At 41.1% G+C, this 13,727-nt stretch overlaps 1 protein-coding gene across 3 annotated transcripts in view; it reads left to right on the top strand.

Moving 5' to 3' along the window:
* Positions 1 to 13,727, top strand: part of HCRTR2 (hypocretin receptor 2) — an 84,002-nt gene that overhangs the window by 51,477 nt on the left and 18,798 nt on the right. For all 3 annotated transcript variants that reach the window (XM_050950815.1, XM_050950814.1, XM_050950816.1), the window contains one exon: positions 6,054 to 6,169. In XM_050950815.1, the coding sequence (XP_050806772.1) occupies positions 6,054 to 6,169 (116 nt within the window). The remainder of the gene's footprint in view (positions 1 to 6,053; positions 6,170 to 13,727) is intronic.

Raw genomic sequence — 13,727 nt, 5'->3', positions numbered from 1 at the left:
CCAATGCTGGTATAAGTTGGCCAAGTCTTGGAGTGCTGCTAAAACCATGTGCTGTGCCTGTGTTCCTCCAGCAATGAGACTACAAATAAGTCAGTGCCAAAGACAGAAGCTGCACTTCTCATCATTGCTGTTCCTTTCTCTCCCTTCCTGTGTGCATCTGTCTTGTTTTGTCTTCAGGAAATCAGGATGACACTTTAGCAACAACAGCAATGACAGCTTCAGCGCATCTCAACTAACTTCTTCCCTTTCCCCCACAAGGACAGTTATTACCGTCTTTAACACCAAAAACTCTCAGATAGAGGTGGAGGTGTTTCGTGTTCCTTATGAACATTCTCTGCAGCTAAAGGGAAGAGGGAACAAGGGACACTGCTAAAATAAAAGCCTTATTCAACACTTTACATTTAATGTTTGCCATGGTACTAAGCAGGCTGAGGTGTCTGTATACCAAACCCTGCATGTTGTTTGAAATCGTTTAATGTTGGACAGTGGCAGGGTCAAGTTAACATCTTTGACTCTTTGGGCCCATTCATTCCATCAAAATTAATACACCGTCCACCTCTTGTGTATGCAGGACACCGTCCCCCTCTTGTGTATGCAGGGCCATGGTGTCTTCAGTATGTTGATGATACCAACTCCAGTTCTCTCTTTTCCAACCCAGCCACTCCTCTTGAATTCCTTAGCCAAAGGGGCAGAGATGAGAGCTGGCTGGCTCAATGCAGTTAAAACTGCAGTGAGTTTCATAGGAGGAGGGAAACGTCCAGCAGATGTGGCATGAATGATAGCGGCACTTTTAACTGAGGGAGCACGCTTGTCATTTGTTACTAGCTTTCTCCATCTGAGGACATTTTTGGAAATATTCATCTCCCCTGGAGATCCTAACTGTTGCTTATAATTGAAGACCTGACTATCATAATCCATGACTTTCTCTCTCCAAGTTTAGATCTGCATGTTAAATCAACTCAGAAATAGAAAATGATCAAAAAAAATACAGCAGCTCAATAATTATATAGGGTATCTTGCTAGCAGCATGTGATGTCAGTGTTCCAGGATCTGCACTGGCAGCCTGTTGGTTTCCAAGAGAAATGCAAAGTGTTGATATTAATGTGTAGGGCCCTAAATGGCTCGGGAGCAGCTTACTTTAGAGACTGCTTCTCACCACATGCCTGGCTGCTGTGCTGCAGATGTAAACCAAAGTCTTGTGAGCTGGAGCCCCCTCAGTAGAAATGATAGGGAGCTGCCTGGAGCGCATTCTTCAAAAAGGGCCCCATGTAATGACCTCCTTCCTTTGGTCCAAAATATCCAGAATCTGCTGACCTTCATGGTATGTTCCAAAGCCTGCCACATTTCACAGGCTTTGAGAAAGGTAGGAAGGGACTTGAGAATGATGGTATTTTGTGCATAGAACAAGGTTTGGTTTGTGTCTGAATAATTTCTGATAGTTGCTTTCAGGTTTGGGGTGAGGGGAAGCTGAATTCCAGAAATGATGATGTGTGGGGCAAACTTACCAAAAGTCCATGGAAAAGCTGATAAATCAGAGAGCTGAGCCACTAGAGCTATAACCACTAGATCATCACCATTTCTATCCCTCTACTTTTTGTTCTAACCTGTCCTTTCAGACTCTTCCTCCATTCCCTTCCAGCAGGCTGTCCGTCTCTCATTCCTCAAATCCAAAGACCTTTCATTCAATTTCTCCTACACACACACACACACACACACACACACACACACCAGTTGAGTGACAGGTGGAGTGGGGTGAGACTCTGCATCTGTCATCAGGGATCTCAGGTGTGGGATAAACACTTTGGCAAGTACCATCTCCTCATTCTACCCCCATGAATGCTTTTGAGTTTTCCCCGCTCTTTTCAGCAAAGGAGGTTAGACAAGGTGATCTTCCCGTGCTTCTTGGAGAGGGGACCCCAACACCTCTGTATCCCACCTTCCTGTCTGAAAGCCCATGTAGTGGGCAGGGCCGGTGCAAGGATATTTTGCGCCCTAGGCGAAACTTCCACCTTCCACCCTCTGCCCCACCTCTCCCCCAGAGCATTGCTTATTATAAACTTTCAAAAATGAATACTGCATAATGTGGCATTGTTCATTAGAATTAATACATATTCGGCTTGAAAATTTATTAAATTCATTATTTAGCCTACATATTTAATGAAAATAATTGAATAACCTGACAGGGTGTGGGGCTGGCTGGCTCTGGGCAGGGCAGGGGATGCTAAGCTGGTTGGAGATGGGGTGTGGGGTTGGCTGGAGACAGGGGGTACGGGACTGTGTGCAAGGCAGGGGGTGTGGGGCTGGCTGCAGGCAGGGCAGGGGCTGGATGGAGACAGGTGGTGTGGGGCTGGCTATGGACAGGGCAAGGAGTGCAGCAGGGGCTGGCTGCATGCAGGGCAGGGAGTGAGGGGCTGGCTGTGGGCAGGGCAGGGGGTGTGGGGTGGCTGGAGACAGGAAGTGTGGGGCTGGCTGTGGGCAGGGCAGGAGGTGTGGGGCTGGCTGCAGGCAGGGCAGGGAGTGCAGCAGGGGCTGGCTGCGGGCAGGGCAGGTGGTGCAGGGCTGGTTGAGGCAGGGAAGGGGGTACAGGGCTGGCTGCGGGCAGGGGGTGAGGGGCTGGATACAGGGGTGTGGGGCTGGCTAGAGACAGGGCAGGGGGTGTGAGGCTGGCTGTGGGCAGGGCAGGGGGTGCAGCAGGGGTGGCTGCGGGTAGGGCAGGGAGTGAAGGGCTGGCTGGAGGCAGGGAAAAGGGTGTGGGGCTGACTGGAGGCAGGACAGGGGATGAGGGGTTGGCTGCAGTCATTCAGCTGCCATGGATGGAGCTGGAGCACAAAGAGCAGCTGCAGAAGGAAGAGCTGTTGGACAGAAGCTTCTGTGAGGAACCGGCTCTGTCCCATGGAGAGGTACCACTGTGGGATCTGCATTTTAAATAGCAGTGGGGACGCCCCTGCAACCCCTTGCCCTCTCAGCCTCCTGGGCACTGGCTCTCTGCGGCTCACTCCCTAGGGGCTCAGCCCTGCTCCTCTTGCCCCCAGTCCCTCATTAGGCCTGGGTGCCTGTAAAGTATGCAGCATATCTTTGTACTGTGTTAATGACTCCTGAACTGGTGGGGGCTATGCCTAATTGCTGCCACTATCTCTTTCTTTGCTGGGCAATTAGATGACAATTAACTTGGAATAGCCCAGAGGGGTCAGAGTAGAGAAGGAGGGAAGAGAGACCTTTAGGTTTCAGTTCTGTGCAAAGCTGGTTAACTTTTCTTTTCAGCTGCCTATAAACAAACCTAGTAGAGAAAAGAGTTTCTTCCCCACATCCCCTCCCCAAAAAAATCGATTATGGTTTTAATGGATCCAGAAGCAAAATAATTCTGTAATCAAAAAGACGAGTTTCCTGCTTTCCCTTCCACAAAGTTCTATTTCCAACCCAGGTAACTTATTATTTATTATCTGTAGTAACTATGTTCTCACTTTTGAATGATACACTGTAGTGGTGTCGGAGTTCTTTGGAAATCCCTCAGCTCTTTTGTGGTGTTGGGAGTGAATGCTAGACCCTCGGTTAATTACTTTTACCTTACTTCACGTGCCCATCTTTTGGTCATTAATTTTTGAAGTTAAATTAGATTTTCAAAACCCAGCTTTAAAATGATGTTCATGCCGACAATTGCAATTTAATTGTCCAAACGGGAAAATCAATGCCTTGAAATTATGGGATCTAATTTTAAAATTGTATTAATGTGGCATTATAAAGGGGCAATATTTTAAAAGGTTTTATCAGCATCCCCATTACTGTTACCCAGGATTCTGCTTCAAGCCGTAACACAGGAGGGAGAGGGCAATGGACAGGTTAGTGTTCAGTGGTACTTCAAACAAAAAGACATTTACTCTTAAATTATCTCGTTGATGCCTAATTGACGATCTAATAGCATGCATCAAGTACATCAAAACTTCGCTGAATAAGCTTGTTAGCATTTCTAAGGGGGACACTGAACATTCCAAACAGTGATAAGTGGTGCCTGTGGGCGGTCCACCAGAGCCGCTCGAGCAGCCGACCGTCCGCAGGCACGACTGCGGCAGCTCAGACTCCCTCTCTGTCCCAGCAGCAGCGGCTGCTCAACCATTTAAAAAAAAAAATTGAGGGCCCTTTTTGGCGCCCTCAAATCTCGGCGCCCTAGGCAACCGCCTAGTCTGCCTAAATGGTTGCACTGGCCCTGGTAGTGGGCCATCTAAGATAAGGATTTTTCTCTCCCCCGGCCATTCCCCACCTCTGGCCTGTGTGGGAAGGATCGGTGTTTTCAGTTAGGCAGCTGAAATGTCACCACTGATCTTTATGCAGAACACTGATGGATGTTCCCACTCAGCACCAGTCTGAGTATGGTGGCAGGGACTAAACCATCTGATAAATGACCAGCATCCCAGACCAGTTCCCCCTCCTGCCTGCTGCAGTAATTACTAGGCAGCTTGAAAGCCCTGTTTTGGCTTGAGAAACTAAACAGATTCAAGCTTCTTAGGTAAAAGTTCTGCAAAGCACATTGCCCTGGGTGGACGAGGAACACAGGTTTCCTTTGATGTTCAGCCACTAGCACTTTGCAGGTGGCTGAACTTCAAAGGAGAACGCTGGCTTTTTCCTCTAACCTGGCCCATCAGTGCTTTGTACTTAGCTGGCCTGCTTTAATGTTTCCATTTTACTCAGACTGCTAAATTGGAAACCATAAACTCCTGATGATACCTTGCTGCCTGCAGAGCTCTGATGAGGCAGGTGGCAATGCCTTGGGAGTAAGAAGAATCTATTCTCAGCTTTCTCATTGACATCCTGTGGTCTCAATAAATTGCATAAACTTAATTTCTCCAGCTGTGAAAGGTGAATGAGAGTATTTCCCTGTCTCACGGAAGTATTGTGGGGCTTAATTAATTTAAATTCATCATGTGTAAAGTGTTTTTGAGATCATGGTAGCTAAACAAGTCCAAATTATCATTAACAATAAAATAAATGTTCAAGCTACTAGAGAAAAGGCGTTAATGGTATAATTGATGTGAGTTCCACAGACCAAAACATGCAGGGTACACTTACAGGACTTAACAGCTGGTAATAAAGGATACTCAAGAAAGAGTGTGCAGCATTAAAGTGGCACCATCATGTACTCTGAATGTTGGCAGTTAGATGTTAAGTTTATCTTATACATCTATCTCAGGAGCAGAAAGACATCCTTGTCTGTCGATCTTAAGTACTTATATGCCCTCATCGCTATCTCAGTACCTGAACTCCTTACAGTCTTGAATGTATTTATCCTCACAACATGCCTGTGTGGTAGGAAAATTCTGTTATCCCCATTTTACAGATGAAGGGCTGTGGCAGAGAGACTATGTGGTGTAGTATTGCACTCAAGGGGGATGTGATTTCTAAAGCATGCTAACATGTTAGTGCATTAAGTGGTATGCGGAGACCCTAATGGTGCTGTTTGAAAAAATGCTACTTTAATGAGCACAAAGGAGCCTTTGGTGTGTACCACAAGGGGTACACAGACCAGTTAATTCACAACGTTAGTGCACTTTAGAAACCACCTGCCCATAGGGTGTGTAGATAAGCCCTAAGTGACATGCCCACAGTTGCACATGATGTCTGTGACAGCGCAGAGGCTTGAGCATGGGTCTCCCATGGCCCAGGCTAGCACCTGAGCATGCTTCCTCTCAATGATATATTAAATTGCACTATTCATTGCGGACAGAGCATTGTAACACATTGACAGAGTTTGAATACTTGGATAACAGTTTTTAGATAATAGCTTCCTGTATTGATTAAAAATTAACACATATGTAACAAAGGAATGTGACATAGCACTTCACACACCTAGGTGACATACTACTATGCAGCAAAAGCCTATTTAAAATATATGAACAGAATGACTCTAAAAGCAATGGACTTATTTCTGCCATCAGATGCATGTATATATCTCCCATTATAATCAATGCGCCCTGCACTTGAGTATCTGCAGGTATAATGTGACTTAATTTTTAAACTATATTTGTATGTACATTCTTTTTCTATTTTGATTCTCTTTGCAGGTGAGGTCTACCCCAAAATGTATCACACCTGTTTTTTTCTGGTGACATACGTGGCACCACTGTGTCTTATGGTGTTGGCCTATTTACAAATATTCCGAAAACTATGGTGCCGCCAGGTAAGTCATTGATTTATATGGCTTATTATGTTTGTCTATAGACAACTTTTTTCTCCATAAATTCCATAATGCCACTTAGGACCTGATCAATACACCCTTTTGTACCCAACAAACTTCAATAGCAGTTTTGGGTGTGCAATTACGGAAGACTAGGATGCAGACTATTTCATTTATTAATGATGGCAGCCAAGCAGAATGAAAAACTATTTGTGCTCGAGTCTAGAACCATCTAGGACATGGAAGATTTAGGGGACAGAGGAAGCAAAAAGATCAATTAAGGGAAGAAGATGGATCCCCAGTTGTCCTGATTGAAGGTTCCTATTGCGAGAGAATAGCTGTTGAGCTCCGAGGTTGATTTTACACAGATATTTTATATCTCCTTGAGCTGCAGAGGTGTATGAAAGTTGCCATTTTTTCTCATTTTGTTACAAACTCAAAACTGAGCTAAAATTTTTGTAACCGCTCATGTATTTGTTGCTGAAAAATGTGCCACCATTTTCCAGCAATAATGGGCCCAGTCTGAGGAAAGGTTGCCTTACAAATCTAGAGTTCTGTTTGCAAATATAGCCATTTTCTCAAATTTTGCATTGGAGTGATAGGAAAACAAAATAACAGCAACAAAATCATCTGGGATGGGTAACACAAATAATTGTTTCTGAAAATTTTCACACCTTTTCACCACGTTCATCTAACAGTGTGTTGGAGCATCATTTTCAGCACATAAGTACGCTGTGCAGATCAGCAGAGGCTTCTTCACCAGCTGCTCCAATGATTTACATAGGACCTGCTAGATCCCTATCCAGCCCTTGCTGCTACCCCATAAAAGATCAATAAAAGTAGGCATGTTGAAGACTTAGGGTGTGAGGTGAGAGACTCCATATTCCAGACTTTCATGTGGGAGTCTATCATTTACTTCACCACTTAACCATGAATAATTGCCCTCCTGTGATTTCTTCTGATGAGATCTGGAGATGGGATGTCCTGTTACAGATATAATAACCACCAGGTCAGGGACATAGATCCAGATGGAGCTGCATGTACTATCATGTGTAGACTTAAAATTTTCAAGTGTATGCATGTCAAAACAAAAAAATGCATAAAAATCAAATTTCACATATTCCCAGGACATACATTAGCTGCAAGAGTTGATGAAATCACAAAAGCACAGCACAGGGGTTTGTGATGTCATTGATTCATGGATTATCCTGGACTCGGATGTTGTTAGGTTTTGTTTTTTTTAACCTTTCTGCTTACAAATGTGTTATCTGTAGTTTTAAATCCAGCCATGTTCAATGTTCATAATTTAAGATTCTAAAACTCCTTTAAATATTTTTTCAAGTATTTTGGTATTTAATCTTTAGAAAGAGTGAATCATGTGGACTCCATTGACAAAAGGTTTTTTTGCTAGTTGGCCCTGTTTTTTAAATCAGGCTAACACAGTTTTCAGATGCTTTTACCTTGTCCACACTGAAAACACATGTGAGGATGATCCTGATTTGAAAATTGATTATGTAGCAAAAAGAAAGCATCGCTAAGGTATTGTTGCTACTACTGATGGAGAATTATAGATGTAAGTTTTCCAAGTGTAGATGTAGTCAAAGTGTACAAGGGGTCATGTTAAGGGAAATTAACACCACTCACACCTATTAATGACTGAATTGGCTTGCAGACATCAGGCATCCTTCTAAGTGAGGTAGGTGTGCCACAATCTATTTTTAGTGTAATTGAAATATATTTTACTGAATTAGGGCTGTCAAGTGATTAAAAAAACATGATTCATTACACAATTAAACAGTAAGAGAATACCATTTATTTAAATATTTTGGGGTGTTCTGTACATTTTCAAATATATTGATTTCAATTACAACACCCAATGCAAAGTATGCAGTGCTCACTTTATATTTTTGTTACAAATATCTGCACTGTAAAAAACCAAAAGAAATAGTATTTTTCAGTTCACCTAATACAAGTACTGTAGTGAAATCTCTGTATCTTGAAAGTTGAACCTACAAATGTAGAATTACATACAAAATAGTAACTAGATTCAAAAATAAAACAATGTAAAACTTTAGAGTCTACAAGTCCACTGAGTCCTACTTCTTGTTCAGCCAATCACTCAGACAAAAAAAATTGTTTACATTTGCAGGAGATAATGTTTCCTGCTTCTTGTTTACAATGTCACTTAAAAGTGAGAACAAGTGTTCACGTGGCAGTGTTGTAGCTGATGTCACAAGATATTTATGCGCCAGATGCGCTAAAGATTGATGTGTCCCTTCATACTTCGACCACCATTCCAGAGGACATGCACCCATACTAATAATGGTTTCTGGTTGATAATGATCCAAAGCAGTGCAGACTGACTGATTTTTTTTTTTTTTTTATCATCTGAGTCAGATGCCACCAGCAGAAGATTGATTGATTGATTTTCTTTTTTGTTGTTGTTTGGGTTCTATAGTTTCTGCATCGGCCTATTGCTCTCTTAAGACTTCTGAAAGCATGCTCCACACCTCATCCCTCTCAGTGTTGTCACTATCTTTAGAAATCTCACATTGGTACCTTCTTTGCGTTTTGTCAAATCTGCAGTGAAAGTGTTCTTAAAATGAAAAACATGCTGGGTCATCATCTGAGACTGCTATAACATTAAGTATATGGCAGAATGTGGGTAAAACAGAGCAGGGAACATACAATTCTCCCCCCAAGGAGTTCAGTCACAAATTTAATTAATACATTATTTTTTTAACGAGCATCATCAGCATAGAAGCATGTCCTCTGGAATGGTAGTCGAAGCATGAAGGGTCATATGAATGTTTAGCATATCTGGCATGTAAATACCTTGCAATGCTGGTTACAAAAGTGCAATGCGAACATCTGTTCTCACTGTCAGGTGACATTGTAAATAAGAAGAGGCCAGCAATATATCTCGTAAATGTAAACAAATTGTTTGTCATAGCAATTGGCTGAACAAGAGTGGACTTGTAGGCTCTAAAGTTTAACATTGTTTTGTTTTTGAGTGTAGTTATGTAACAAAAAAAAATCGACATTTGTAAGTTGCACTTTCATGCTAAAGAGAATGCACTACAGTACTTGTATGAGGTGAATTAAAAAATACTATTTTTATTTATCACTTTTACAGTGCAAATATTTGTAATAAAATTATAATGTGAACACTGTACACTTTGTATTCTGCGTTGTAATTAAAATCAATATATCTGCAAATGTAGAAAAAAATCCAAAAATACTTAATAAATTTCAATTGGTATTCTATTGTTTAACAGTGTGATTTAAAGCTGCGATTAATTGCGATTCCTTTTTTTTAGTTAATCATTTGAGTTAACTGCGATTAATCAACAGCCCTATTCTAAATCTTTGGCAATAGTCACAAATAAGGAATCATGCTGTTTATCAGAATGCAATCTAAATATTCTGACTACTGCAATGTACCAATAATCTTGCTAGACTTACATGATATTCAATGTACTAACAGCCAAGACATTCCCAGGCCTTGACAGAAAACTTCTTGAAGCAGTTTGTTTTAAAATGAGGGCTGTTTTTAAAGTGAATCTTCAGGTGGTTAAAAGTTAGCCTCCATGACTCCCATGACATTCCTATTGTGTTTTACCCTCTGTCTGCTCTCCAAGTTATTGATCATGTCTTTGCAAACATGGTTTTATCATCTCAGAATTAGGAGCTTTATGGAAGACAAAGGGCAACCACATCAGAGGCCTGGCTTTCAGAGTAACCTGCATTGCTTATTAATAGGCAGGCACCCCTCCTGTTCACAAGGATTTTGTTCCTTTATAATTCATGGAGAAGAGATAAAGCAAGAGCTGAACAATCTCTGTAGGACTGAATGGCTTCATGCTAGGCATGCTGACACACATTCAGTAATTAGAGAGTCACATACATGTGCTTATATTTATTGGGCCCATTGTGGTTTTGTTTTCAATTTTTTTCCGAGTTTTAAAAGCAAGATTATGATGCTTGACTTTCCAGCTTGATACACGTGGGGTGGAAACAGCAGTTTTACAACTTCTAGTGCCTGTTCTGATGATTCTAAATCCTGATGTAAAGCATCTGAGGATTTTAGAGAGCTTATTTGTGTTCTACTAATTGTCTCAACTAAATATGTCCCTATAATTCATTTGATAGTAATAACTGGGGACAGTATGTGTTGTGCTGGTATGTACTTGATTAAAATGTGCATCAGTAGTACGTATGTAAGCCTAACTTTATTCTCTTCAGGCTGTAGTACTTTAGCAGCCTGACTGTGAGTATGGATTTTAATTTTATTTTTTTTGCCTGCAACATCTTATGATTTATTTGCTTATTGGCTTAAGGAGGCAAATTTTTGCAATTCTTATAATGCCTCCAAAGTGGAGAGAGAACAGGAAAAGATTTCTTTAGGTAAGTTCTCACTAGTAACTCCTACAACACCAGGCAGCTTTAGAGGATGTACAAGGAGATCAACATTGTACCACAATCTGTATCTATGATCCCCTCTTGCTATTAGAAGCATCTGAAAAGCAGATTAGTCATCTCTAACCACGGACTCATCAATCATGTCTCTTGTTTCTAATGAAACAAGGTTTAGAAGATAAAATAAAAAAAAAGAAAGTTAAAAATCACTTAGAAAAGTTAGATGTCTGCAAGTCACCAGGACCTGATTAAATGCATCCTAGGATACTCAAGGAGTTAATAGAGGAGGTATCTGGAAAGTCATGGGAGACGGGAGAGATTCCAGAAGAGTGGAAAAGGGCAAATATAGTGCCCATCTATAAAAAGGGAAATAAAAACAACCCAGGAAACTACATACCAGTTAGTTTAACTTCTGTGCCAGGGAAGATAATGGAGCAAGTAATTAAAGAAATCATCTGCAAATACTTGGAACGTGGTAAGGTGATAGGGAATAGCCAGCATGTATTTGTAAAGAACAAATCATGTCAAATCAATCTGATAGCTTTCTATGATAGGATAATGAGTCTTGTGGATAAGGAAGAAGCGGTGGATGTGGTATACCTAAACTTTAGTAAGGCATTTGATACGGTCTCGCATGATATCCTTATCGATAAACTAGGCAAATACAATTTAGATGGGGTTACTATAAGGAGGGTGCATAACTGGCTGGATAACCGTACTCAGAGAGTAGTTATTAATGGCTCCCAATCCTGCTGGAAAGGTATAACAAGTAGGGTTCTGCAGGGGTCTGGTTTGGGACCTGCTCTGTTCAATATCTTCATCAATGACTTAGATGTTGGCATAGAAAGTATGCTTTTTAAGTTTGCAGATGATACCAAACTGGGAGGGATTGCAACTGCTTTGGAGGACAGGGTCAAAATTCAAAATGATCTGGACAAATTGGAGAAATGGTCTGAGGTAAACCGGATGAAGTTCAATAAAGACAAATGCAAAGTGCTCCACTTAGAAAGGAACAATCAGTTTCACACATACAGAATGGGAAGAGACTGTCTAGGAAGGAGTATGGCAGAAAGAGATCTAGGGGTCATAGTGGACCACAAGCTAAATATGAGTCAACAGTGTGATACTGTTGCAAAAAAAGCAAACGTGATTCTGGGATGCATTAACAAGTGTGTTGTAAACAAGACACGAGAAGTCATTCTTCCGCTCTACTCTGCACTGGTTAGGCCTCAACTGGAGTATTGTGTCCAGTTCTGGGCACCGTATTTCAAGAAAGATGTGGAGAAATTGGAGAGGGTCCAGAGAAGAGCAACAAGAATGATTAAAGGTCTTGAGAACATGACCTATGAAGGAAGGCTGAAAGAATTGGTTTTATTTAGTTTGGAAAAGAGAAGACTTGAGAGGGATATGATAGCAGTTTTCAGGTATCTAAAAGGATGTCATCAGGAGGAGGGAGAAAACTTGTTCACCTTAGCCTCTAAGGATAAAACAAGAAGCAATGGGCTTAAACTGCAGCAAGGGAGATTTAGGTTGGACGTTAGGAAAAAGTTCCTAAAACTGGAATAAATTGCCTAGGGAGGTTGTGGAATCTCCATCTCTGGAGATATTTAAGAGTAGGTTAGATAAATGTCTATCAGGGATGGTCTAGACAGTATTTGGTCCTGCTATGAGGGCAGGGGACTGGACTCGATGACCTCTCAAGGTCCCTTACAGTCCTAGAGTCTATGAGAAACATGCCATACAAAGTCTTGAGGCAAGATTCCATTTCTTTGTATCCAAATTGGATGCAAATATCAATAAAACTTGTCAGAAAAATTTTGTTGACATGAAATTTTAACAAAATCAAGATGAGAGGAAATTACCACCATATTTAGGGTTTTTTTTATTTGCTTTCTGATCAGTTCTTGCTATTGATATGATAACTCAGAAAACAAGATAAGATTGAAGTAGAAGGAAAAGCTTCAGTTTTGGAATTAGAAGAACAGAACATCAGAATACTTCCCAGAGCCCAAATTCAGGTTTTTGGGTAGCATCTCTCTGTGTAGTTTCTCTGCAGTGAAATGGAAAAGACCCAGTACAATAAATCAGTCAATTCTGCCATTAGAGTAGGAGAAGTCCCCAGAAATAGGACATACTGATTTCAGATACTAAAGTGACAGGACTGTGATCTTGGCCAAAAGGCTGTGAATCCTCAGTGGTGTGATGTCAGAGTTCAGATTTTATTTCTTGTGTTTATAAAAACATCTGTAATATAGTAAATATTATCATGTGTCCCGCAGTTCCCTACAACCCAACTTCACTGGTTTCCTGTTTGTCATTATGGATCTTCACTGAAAGATTACAGTGAACTTGAATCAAGTTTAAAAAAAAATCCTAAATTAAGAGCTTGTCTACACAGGGAAGGTCGGATGCCACTTTGAAGCATGATGGCTATTCCTCAATAACTACCCCCATGGAGTTATTAGAAGTGGATTAAACTAACCTGAATAAAAGGCACTCTGATTCCAGAATAGGTATGTCCATACAGGGAGCTATTCTTAAATAATTATTGCAGAATAACGATGCTGGGCACTTTCCCTGTGTAGAAAAACCTTAACTTTTAAAATGTGTATAACAAAGGACTGCATCTTGCAAGCTCTTAAAACATGCATAACTTTATTCATGTCACTAGTTCTGTTGAAGCTGATGGCACTGCTCACAAGTAAAGCCATGCACATGCATAACAGTTTGCAGAACCAGGGTCTAATATTGCCCTCATATTCTCAGAAGAAGTCGACCTTTTCATGAATAACCTTTCATACTTGGTCTCACCTCTGAAGTATATTGGGGAAGTTGAAGCAAAATCCTTTTACATGTTTGAATTATGTGAGGGTGGGGGAAAAAAGTCTTTTGGTCCATAACAAATTAACTAGTTGGGAGAAATAAACCCAGAAACTTCCTTGCTGAACTTTACAGAATTAGTTGAAACTTTTCAAGTGATCAGTGCTTTAAACAGGTTTAAAATGGAGATATAAACAGTGGCAAAATATTGAAAATAGAAACAATTTTTCCTGCAGAGTTTGACATTTTCTTTATATTTGTGCTCATGGATTCTCTGTGAGTGAAGTTCACCTGCAGTTCACGGGGCCAGCATAAAATCTCC

This window comes from Gopherus flavomarginatus, chromosome 4, assembly GCF_025201925.1.
Source record: "Gopherus flavomarginatus isolate rGopFla2 chromosome 4, rGopFla2.mat.asm, whole genome shotgun sequence".
In the NCBI taxonomy this organism is placed as follows: domain Eukaryota; kingdom Metazoa; phylum Chordata; order Testudines; family Testudinidae; genus Gopherus; species Gopherus flavomarginatus.
Note: the sequence above shows the minus strand (reverse complement) of the source record. Positions and strands in the feature narration are given on the sequence as shown.